The sequence below is a fragment of the Stegastes partitus genome, unplaced genomic scaffold (assembly GCF_000690725.1).
Source record: "Stegastes partitus isolate 25-593 unplaced genomic scaffold, Stegastes_partitus-1.0.2 Scaffold764, whole genome shotgun sequence".
Lineage (NCBI taxonomy): Eukaryota > Metazoa > Chordata > Actinopteri > Pomacentridae > Stegastes > Stegastes partitus.
Window position 1 is genome coordinate 236,536 of NW_007578495.1, and position 11,405 is coordinate 247,940.

The 11,405-nt window shown below is 40.5% G+C and overlaps 1 protein-coding gene across 1 annotated transcript; it reads right to left on the reverse strand.

The window, feature by feature from the left end:
- Positions 1–2,847: 2,847 nt before the first annotated feature.
- Positions 2,848–8,546, reverse strand: kpna7 (karyopherin alpha 7 (importin alpha 8)). Its single transcript, XM_008291823.1, has 12 exons — positions 8,481–8,546; positions 8,264–8,407; positions 8,106–8,191; positions 7,148–7,316; positions 6,579–6,678; positions 6,264–6,346; positions 4,702–4,788; positions 4,406–4,582; positions 3,905–4,138; positions 3,283–3,465; positions 3,013–3,159; positions 2,848–2,934 (listed from the first exon to the last, which is right to left on the reverse strand). Exons 1-12 carry the CDS (start codon positions 8,544–8,546, stop codon positions 2,848–2,850), a joined length of 1,563 nt encoding a protein of 520 aa, XP_008290045.1.
- Between the last annotated feature and the right edge of the window lie 2,859 nt (positions 8,547–11,405).

Genomic DNA, 11,405 nt, shown 5'->3' on the forward strand with positions numbered 1-11,405 from the left:
AGATGATGCCAGTCGTCTTTTCTTATATCAGAGCTGCTGTGGGTGTGTTTGAGGGAGGGGTGCGGCACAAAAGTCATCTCATCCGTTCAAAAATCTGCTCATGTAATCACTAAGGGAATCCCCAGATTTTATATAAAGTAGCCAGTAAGACAAGATTTTTTTTGTTTGTTTCATCAACTTTAAAAACTGGATTTTCCTTTTTAGGTTATAAAGAGTTCATATGTATCTGCCCGCTGGTGGTTTTGGTTTCATTTTCCCACCTTTTGAAATATGGGCTGCAAGGTATATGGTGGTTAGCACCATTGCCTCGCAGTAAGAAGGCCGCCGGTTCACGTCCCAGTGAGGACACCCGGGATCTTTCTGCCTGGAGTTTGCATGTTCTCTCCGGGTTCTCCCACAAGGCCCAAAAACACGTTGAGGTTAATTGGTGATTCTAAATTGTCCGTAGGTGTGAATGTGAGTGTGCTTGGTTGTCTGTCTCTAAGTGTAGCCCTGTGATAGACTGGTGACCTGTCCAGGGTGTCCCCTGCCTTCACCCTGAGTCAGCTGGGATAGACTCCAGCCCCCCATGACCCTAGTGAGGATTAAGCGGTGTATAAATAATGGATGGACGTTTTGAAATCACTGAGGGAAAAAAATAATAAAACGTTGTCACCATTGCATGTTCATTCCTTGTGTAGTAAAAGTGACAGCAAAACTCAAACATTTCAAAACCTGGACAGATTAAATCAGAATTATCTTCATGGATTCTAGATAAAGGAGAGGGTTGTGGGAAAAAACGTGTCATTGTAACTTGGAAGGTTCTTCAGAATGACTTGTCTGCAGTTTTAAAAATAACAAAATCAAAATCAGAAGTTCTCATTTATCTGCCTTAAACAAAAAAGTTTGTCACGAGTGATCAGTCAGCATGTATTAGGATGACCGCTCCCATTTTTTGCTTGTAAGCTGAAGATTTCCTTTTAGTTCCAGAGAAACTGAAACGAAGATTTCACAGAATCACCAGTCTGATGAAATACATGTTTAACCAGTTAAGAGTTCTTCCTTCCTTTGGTAAGTCCCTTTAACAGCAGTCATTAAACTCTCATTTCATCGTTAAATCTTAGAAAGTCAGAAATGGTTTATGAACCAAAAAAAAAGTGATTCAGGATCATGATCATGCAGTAATGTCACTCAGTTATGCATTAACACCACAATTAAGTCAAAAATCAGTCATGTTCACTGAAGTCAGTTGATCTGAGTGTAGTGTTTCATACCTTTTTAAGTGACGCGTCAACTATACGGTCATTAGGATGGATGCTAAAAGAGGTTTCTGTGTTTTTTTTCTACCCCATTTATATCAGAGGGTAAGCTAAATAAAGCTCTTGTGTAACAGCTGCACAAACTACAGCCTACTGGATGTCAATGAAGTTTATTCACACATAGCCACAAAAGACCTTAACGAACCCCTGTGTAGCAGGGGGAGCACTAACGACTCATAACGAGGGCGAGAAGCAACAAATCCCCCAATTGAAACTGAAACTCAGGTGTTAATGGCTCCTTTAGGATATAAGTATATGCATCTCCCAACTGGTCAGTCAGAACTGATGAAGCCTCTTGGATGAAACATCTTCAAGGAACTCAAGCAAGTCCAGTTGCTATGATTAAACTATGAGAAGTACTAACGAAATACCGATAACCTTCATGAAGGGTTTGTTTTAGAATACATTAGGTTAAGAAAAATGTGCCAAATAAACAGGCAACTGAGTGAGTTGCAAAAAAAAAAAAAAAAGCCAGCTGATAGTGGAGGAAGTGGCTCTACACCATCTGGGATTTTACATGGACAATACAGTGTTGTAGTGAAACTAATGCCATTTCAGAAATGCCCACTTTCAGCAACATTTCAGATTAAGATTGAGCGAAACTGTCTTCACCTGACAAGCATAAATGATGTCAGTGACAATACAGTGGCAGTATTCTTTTTCCTTGTTGACAAAGAAATTTCAACTTTTTTTTAGGCCTTTATATAGCAATAAAATCCTTAAATTGACCAATTAAGCACAAAAGTTTTGTGCTTAATGACTGAGATTTAGGCCTACTTACTGGTTTGCATTTGCTCTTTTTTTCCTTCCACTCCCAAGCAAGTTCAACACTTCAGCTGAAGTTGTTTAAAATGCCATCTACATCTAAGAAACTCATTCAATGGAGTACACAACTGAAGCCCAGTTACTCAGATGTACTCGTGTCTTAATGATTGGCTGGCGATAATAAACTCATTACTCTGGCATCACTCCTTTTCCTGCTTTGGCAGCAGCAGCAGTTGTTTGCCTGCTTTAAATTTGTTACATTGGTTTAGGGTTATGGGCTGCAGGGTGGCGCAGTTGGTAGCACTGTTGCCTCGCAGCAAGAAGGTTGCCGGTTTGTGTCCCGGTGGGGGCACCGGAATCTTTCTGTGTGGAGTTTGCATGTTCTCCCCGTGCAGCGTGGGTTCTCTCCGGGTTCTCCGGCTTCTTCCCACACAGTCCAAAAACATGTTGAGGTTAATTGGTGATTCTAAATTGTCCGTAGGTGTGCTTGGTTGTCTGTGGCCCTGTGATAGACTGGTGACCTGTCCAGGGTGTCCCCTGCCTTCGCCCTAAGTCGGCTGGGATAGGCTCCAGCCCCCCCGCGACCCTAGTGAGGATTAAGCGGTGCATAGATCTTGGATGGATGGTTTGAAAAATATGCAGCTTTGGACCTGCCTATAGCTGCATACCTAGTGTCCCTTTCAGTTTATATCATTTATGCCATCAGTTTGAGACTTTAATACACAAGTAAATTTATTTGTTTTAACATGAACATTAAACACACATACAATAGCCAAGTTTGAGTTTAAAATTCAAAGGTTCTCTTAACATCAGGGCTCTGAAATGCAAAGGCATCCTGTGTCGTGTCAACCTTGACTCCTTCGATATCACCCTAGAAGGAAAAACAGTCAAATTGTGCAACCTCAACTTCAGACATGACATGAATACGTGACAAAGAAAGTCAGCTTACATCACCAAAGTACTTCTCGATGAGGTTATGTGCAGACTGGTACACCAGCTCATTGTCATGGTTCTGCAGCATCTCGATGCGGTCCAGTCCTCCTAGCTCTTCCACCAACAGGGTCAGCTTCTCTGTCTCACCAAGCTTTTCTGCTGCCTGAAAAGTCACGTTGTTGATTAAACCCATTTCGTTTTTGGTTTTCTCTACATGTAGTCGAGCTTTTACCAAATTTGTTGCACGAGTTCAAGTTTCCTAATCTCCCAAGTTGCCTGCCCTCACCATGAAGATGTTGTTGATGGCATCCAGTATGACCAGAATGACTTTTGCATCCTTGACCTGCAGCAGGTTGATAATTGCTTCCAGTGCTCCTATCTGCACCAGGTGGACCACCTGCTCCACAGTGCCCCCGCTGGTCAGGTTTGTCACTGCCCACACTGCTTCCCTTTGAGTCTTGAAGTCACCCTGACAGAAGATGGCAAATACTGTGATTTAGAATTCCCACACAATTTAAGGTTTTGTACATTTGAAGAATCTGAAACACATTTTTTGTGATAAAGAAAAGGTCATATTTGAAATACATTTTCACAGGAGAGGGATTACTGAAGACAGGCTGACTCAGAATGAAGCTGAAAGAAAATCAGCACAAGTTTTATCCCTTAAGCACCAAATTGACTACAAACAATGCTGGTGGATTAAATACAAGCCTTTCAAACAGCTTCTGGTTTAATTCCAAAAATGACCTGACAAGTTGTTGATAGACATTTACCTATTTGGGACATTTTGACTCTTAGGGAAAGCACTGGCGGAATTAGTGACTAATCCGTTTTGTCAGTTAGGTTGTGTAATAAAAGTCTTGATGGCTATTCGAGCATGACATTCAACAAATTCGAAGGCTACTCACATTTTTAAGCTGTTCTACCAGAGGAGGAAGCAGACCACAGGTGATCAGTTGCTGAATTTGATTACAAGGTCCTGCAGCAATGTTGGACAAAGCCCACGCTGCCTCCTTCTGCACACTGGCCTTTTTGTGCCTCATTAACTGGGGCAGGATGTTCAGAACGCCGGCATCAATCGCCATCTGGGTTTGCACATCGGAGCCGCTCACGATGTTCCCGATGGAGCGGAGAGATGGCGTCTGGAGGTCAGGAAGATAGAATAAGGATCACTTAGCTGTGTCAAACTTTTGAAGACTAACTTGAGAAAACTAAACATGTCCTTTATTCAGCAACACCACAAACTACTACTGTCATTAAGGAAGCAACAATCTAATCATAGTTTCTCACAGAGAAATTACAGATCTTGAATGTCTCATCTGTGTAGCATAAACCTTCAAGTCCATGGTGTTTAAGGTTTGGTTCAAGTGTAAGAGCATGTGTGTGGGTTAATGATCCAAGAGGACTACCATGACGCTGAGATCCTCGTGGTTCATGAGCTGCACCAGTCGAGGAACAATGCCAGTTTTCACGACAACATCGATGCGGTCATTGTCGCCATCTGAGAGGTAGGAGATGGCCCAGCATGCGTCAGACAAGATGTCCTTATCACTGTGATGGAGCAACTGGATCAGAGAAGGAAGCACCTGAAGGAATGACAGCACATTGATCTGGTAGTATGGCGCCTTTCTGGACTAAAAGTTTCTTCTGTGAAATCGAATGGCAAGCTTTGCTGCAACTGTTATGAAGATGTGGTTTCACTTACCTGCAGGACTGCAGACAAGGGTGGAAATGGGTTCTTGTTTCGGCACAAGTTGGACAATGTCCATGTTAGGTTACGCAGGTAGCCAACCTGCAGTTATGGACAGTCATGAGTAATGGAGAGCAGTGATGTTTGGGCTTATGCCACAGCAACTTTATACATCAAACTCTGATTATAGGCATTTGTTAGATTTTGTGAAGGCCTCTTGCATATGCAGAAATACTGATCAGGGCTCCAGACTGATTTCAAGTGGTTGCATTGGTGAGAGTGCGTGGTGATCATTAAGCTGTATTAGAATCGCTTTAACTGGCAAAGGCAGCTACTGTGTTAACCACAGGGGTGGAAACTTCTATAACTTTGGTGTACTGTGGTATTTATGCTTAAAAATGTAGTCTTTTCATGAAAACTGAGCCCATGTGTATTCATCATTTTTCCATTTAAAGAAAAACACATTCAGAAAAAAAAAATCCCCATTTTATCTGGGACAAATCTGACATTAGAACACCCTAGTTTAGTCTTTTCAGGGTCATTTTTGGACACCTGTCTGACCACATTGCAGCAAACAAGCAGCAGCTACCACAGCCTGCAATGTGAGGGGTTTAGGGAACATTGGTAAACTGTAGAATCTTTCAATAAGAAAATGTTCAGAAAATCATATGTTTTGCCTGTGGCGAGGTCAGAGGTACGACCACTCGTGCTACCAGTGAAATAGCCTGGAGCTGCTGATAAATGTTCAAGTAATGTCAGCTTCCACAGAAGAGTAAACAACTTGTTAAAAACAGACATCAAGTGTGGAGATCATCTTTACAGTTGACTGACAGTACCCAATACACCTTTTAACAACACTGAAGAACTTGATTTCAGGTCCATATTGACACTCTCCCACTACTAGCATTACACTCAAATTGCCAAACTAAGGATGGTTGAGCTACTTTCTAAGTATGTAGAAAATGCACCCAAGCTTTTCAGGGAAGTGTTGAATAAAACATGTCTTCATACATCAGTTTACACTTCTTAAAACTATCCATGATGCAGATAGTTTACAGGAGTGCAATGCTAAGCTGATGTGCCCAACAAGTAACATCTCATTAGAAACAGGCCTATGCTTGGTTTAAGTTAATCTGTTAATCAAGGACCATGCATGTCTGAAAATGTGTTGTGGATTTGCTGTAGTGCCTGGTTGGTTCCAGTTTAATGAGATGGTGTTACAGGTGTGTTTGCTGAACATCTGTAAGGGTCTCAAGACAAAACACCTCCCTGCTGTAGTGCCTGGTTGGTTCCAGTTTAATGAGATGGTATTACAGATGTGTTTGCTGAACATCTGTAAGGGTCTCAAGACAAACACCTCCCTGCTGTCTAGCTATTAACTGTGGCAGTCTTGTCAAACTGAAGCATAAAGTTGTAAAAAGTGCCTGCTGGTTGTCTGGTTGAGCTACCTGCTGATGCTAAGCTTTAGGGTTCAGTAAAGAAGTTGAATTTAAGGAAATGTTCCCCTAATCATATGTTTGAAAGAGAAAAACAATCATGCACTTGTATCATTCTGAGCTGGTGAAGCTTTGACTTACTGGCGTGTCGGGGGAGATGCGAGCCAGCAAGGCCGGGACGACATTGCACTCAATCAGGACGTCTCGAAAAGCCGAACCGTCACCTGTCCAGTCGTTACATTTTGTGCCATTAAGCCAGACACTTAGACATGTGTACATTTAGATTTTAACACTGCCCCTTTATTTATGATACCAACCTGACCAGAGTCTTATCCCTTAATCTAAGTTCCACAACCACATCAAGGGGTCTTTTGGAAAGCATTTCTACTGAACATACTCATTAAATTAACTTTGGACATGAGGATAACATCACATTTCTCTAACTTAGACTTTTACCTGCAATGTTTCCAAGAGCCCAGACAGCCTGTTCACTGATGTGCAGCATCGGTGAGGCCAGCAAGGAGATGAAAGCTGGTACAGCCCCATGTTCCACCACCTGAGGGCAGAAATGTGGTTTAAAATTGATTTCAGCATAAAAGGCTGCACAGTGGCTCGGTAGTTAGCACCGTCACCTCACAGCTGTGTGGAGTTTGCATGTTCTCCCCATGCAGCGTGGGTTCTCCGACTCTCCCACAGTACAAAGCTGAGGTTAATTGGTGATTGTAAATTGTCCGTAGGTGTAAATGTGCTTTTCTGTCTCTAAGTGTAGCCCTGTGATAGACTGGCAACCTGTCCAGGGTGTCCCCTGCCTTCACCCTGAGTCAGCTGGGATAGACTCCAGCCAACCCCGTGACCCTAGTGAGGATTAAACAGTGTATAGATGATGGATGATTTCAGAATAGGGAGAGAAGATTTCTGCAGGCCATCATGCACCATGAAAATCCAAGTCACTGTAAAACACAGTTTGTCACGTTAAACCCTGAGCGAGTCATGCTTTTCCAAAACAAAAGTTCAGATACAGACACCTGTTGCGTGTGCCAGGACGTCCCAGAGGCGATGTTGGTCAGAGCCCAGGCTGCTTCAAACTGCAGCGCCGGCTCATCGTCCATCGACAGGAAGGACACGAAGCGGGAGAGAAGGCCGGCGTCTATGATTTCCTTCAGCGGAGGGTTACACTCTTGAGAAAGCAGTTTTCTGAGGGAAGGTGGACAAATTATACCTTCAAGTATTTTCCTACCTTCATTACACTCTAAAAAATTAATGTTTAGGTACAACTACTAAAAATGTATTGCATTGATCTACATCCGCCTTTGAGTTACGACTGCTTCTAATGAAATTATGTTTACAAACTAAACCGAGTCAGAGGAATGGCCACTTGTATTGATAGTGTAAACAGGTTTTTAAGTTGGTTTGCAAAAATTAAGCTTACGAATGTTGTATTTCCACATTTTAAATGAAATTCCGTGTTCGTACTTCATTAAGTTTTCAGGTTGGCAAATGCAAATAAATAAATAAATAAATAAAAGTTGCTCCAGTGTCAAGTAGGTAGGAGACTTGAAATTCTGATATCAGGGTGAAGAAAAAAAAAATACTGTAGTTTTATTCAGTGTGGAAATTGGAGTTTAAGTCTTACATACTAATAAGTTGACACAGTTACCAATATCATGACAACACAACCCAATTAAAATCATGTTTTCAACTTAAAAGGTCTATCTAAATTCATAAAGTAGTAGTAGATTTAAATAAAAAATAAATAAAATCTTGCAGTCATGCTTTTAGTAAGTGGTGGAGGTCCTTTGGATTACTTTTAAGAGTGCAATTTCAAGTAATGGAACATTATTTTGCATTGTTTGCATGCAACAAGCTTGAAATAATGTTTTTTTTCCCCCCAACCACCAGATTAAAAACTAAGAAGCTCCTTGTTTATGACTTGACAGAATAAAGTCCAGGCCTCACATGTGAGGAACACCCCCGACTCCTCACCTGGCTGCCTGACAGCCTCTGGTCTGGGCCTCTCTGCTCTCGCTGTTCACGTCTCGAATGATCTCCTCCATGGACGCAGGAGTCACCTGGATGACAGACATGCTGTTCAGTACTGCACGAGTTTATATGAACGTAATCAAATGTTTCTGTGAACCGACCGTCTCTGCAGACAAGTGGTCTGGAGAAAGACCCTCTTCGTCCGGGAGAGACGACAGAGTTAAATTCCTCCTCTTCAGGAAACTTTCATTCTTGTGAGCTTTGCGCAGCTCCACGCACTCCGTGATCCTTTTCTCTCGGAGTTTCTGCAAAACGTGACGACGCAGTTTAGTTTAAAACACTTGTGTGTGTGATTTTGTAGAAGAACTGTCAACTTACTGCCGGATCCTTCCCCTTGTTCTTAAACTTGGAGAGGCGCTCGTCGGTGACATTCTTGGTGGGCATGTTGGACTTTGATGCACGGTGGACACGTCTGAGCTGCTGGATCACACTGATGAAAACTGAATGAAACCCACTGAGGGGAGGTTATAACTGGCAGGGCCGCCTCAGGTGAATCAGATCAGGTGTAATTGAGTCATTCTCCAGCACCTGTGTGCATTTCAGCCAAACCTTTAAGCTCCTGAGTGTTTCAGTAACATTTAATTTATTTGCTGTTTAAAAAGACAAAGTCATTCCATCTCAAATCATCAGGGGCCTTCTGCTCGACCATCTCTGATTTGCTCTTTTTTTTAACGATAAACTATTGTTATTTAAAATGGTGTCTGTGAATTTTTAGCTTGATATTTGAAATAAAAATTAACCCACTTTGAGCAGTTTAATTCCCTCATTTAAATTTAAAGTGATGCTTGAATGACAACATCTCAGGAACTATTAAAAACAAAAGCCTGAAATTTTCACTCTTATTTCTCATCTCGCCTTTAATTTTAAATCTGCAATATTGTACAAGTAGATCAGATAAAGTCCTATGTTTGAGCACTTGTTAACAGAAAAATAAAGAAGTCAACTATTCTACTAAATCACGTGTAGCTGCATTTTAAAATATCCATCCATCCATCCATCTTCTCCCGCTTATCCGGAGTCGGGTCAAAAATTTTGTCAAAAATCAAAATATATTAAATACTTTTTAAATTTGAAATACTGGGTTGCACCAGGTGTGAAAAATTGTACCACAAAAACAATAACATTTCTTGATGCCCTTATCCAAGTAGAAAATACTTCTGAAGTTTCAGAATGGTTCTTTCATCATAATTAAGCAAATCTTTTAAAAATAATTTTCAACTTTTACAAATATCCAAATTTTATGCTTTAAAAAAATCTGGAGCAAAGCAGAGATGGTTGAACAGAAATCGTTCTGATGTGAAAATGGGCTACAAGGTGGCTCGGTGGTTAGCATCGTGGTCTCACAGCAAGAAGGTCGCCGGTTCGTGTCCTGATGAGGACACCCGAGATCTTCCTGCGTGGAGTTTGCATGTTCTCCCCGTGCAGCGTGGGTTCTCTCCGGGTTCTTCCTTCCACACAGTCCAAAAACATGTTGAGGTTAATTGGTGATTCTAAATTGTCCGTAGGTGTGAATGTGAGTGTGCTTGGTTGTCTGTCTCTAAGTGTAGCCCTGTGATAGACTGGCGACCTGTCCAGGGTGTCCCCTGTCAGCTGGGACCCCAGTGAGGATTAGGCGGTGCATAGATAATGGATGGATAATGTGAAAATCATAAAAAAGAACCAGCTTAAAGACCACAGTGGGCAGCTTAGTGGACTTCATGCAACCATGCTGCGTCTTTGACAGTAGATGGCAGCACAACACAACTGTCTGCATTTGTGTCTGTTGAAGCTGCCAAATGGTGATGAAATGTAAATCAGTGGTAAATCACAGGAAGTTTAAAGTGAATTTAATTTAGACCTTTATGTCTGCCAAACAACTTTTCTCAGAGTAGGTTTTGATTTTAGCTGCGTCGCTGGGACTAAAAAGAGAGAAAAAAAAACGACGTAAATAAATGGATCAAACAAGTGAAAGAGAAGAAAGAGAGAGCAGGCGAGGTTGACAAAAGCTGTGACAGTGATGGAGCCTCGTCTTCCTCTGGAACAACCAGGAAGGGCTGAACAATAGCAGCTGAAGTCTGAAGTAGGTTTCACCCCGACCAAGTTATAATCGCTTCCTTTTGATAACATATGGACGCACACACACCAACACACACACACACACACACACCAAACACAGGGTCATGTGACCGTGAGTCTCAGCTTCATGTACCCTACTGAACTGTGTAAACACGCTGGTTGTTTCTGCACAGCCAGCAGCCTGAATGTAGTTCACAACCCTCATCATGGCTGTTTCCTCTAATGCAGCACCTGAAGGCCTCTTTCTCACACCTACAAGTCTGATTCTCTCTCTCACATTTAACATAACTACGTAACTGTGACTACATATGAAAACATATCTGGTTTTGTCCTTTTATTTTAAGTTTCCATTCAGTTACAGGATAGACCCATATTGCACTGTACAAAATGTAAAAATATGTAAAAGAACATTGTTCAAATTTGTCAGTGAGGTTGTCAGAAAAAAAAAGCATTAAAAAATGATGAACTATTGTAATTTTAAACAAATGTAAAAATAAAAGGAAAATCATATTTTCAATGGAGTTAAACTGTAATTTTACAGACACATATTGTAAAAGAACAAATTACTTATTTTTACTTTATTATTTGTAGAGACAGATTTTCGACGTGGACATCATTTACAGTCTTGGCCTGTTTTGTTTTTATTTTATTGGTTACCGTATAAATTAACATTTTTTTTCTCCATGATTTTTGCAATTATTATCTGTAATTTATCAAACAGGACAAATACATAAAATAACAATATAATACTCTAAAAGTATTTACCATTTTTCTATCTTCAATATGCATCTTTTTCTAAAATGTATAAACAACATGTATTTTAAATGAATTTTTAAAAAAAAATAATGGCAGATGTCTGTTTTTTAAATAAATGACATTTTAGTGGATTTAAATACAGTCATTTGAGGTCACACATTATACAGCAATGAAGTAATTTTTTTGTAAAAGTACAGATTTTTGATGTAGACATCATTTACAGCAGTTGGCCGCTTTTTGTTTTTTCATAGTTAATGTGTAAATTATTACTTTTTTCTCTAGATTTTATTAACTATTATCTGTAATTTAGGAAAACAGGAAAAATGCAAAATAACAGTTATATTTTTTAACCACTTTACAGTCTTTAATTTACATATTTTTTCTTGTCTTTTTCATATATATAACGTATTTATTTATTTTTAAATGTTATTT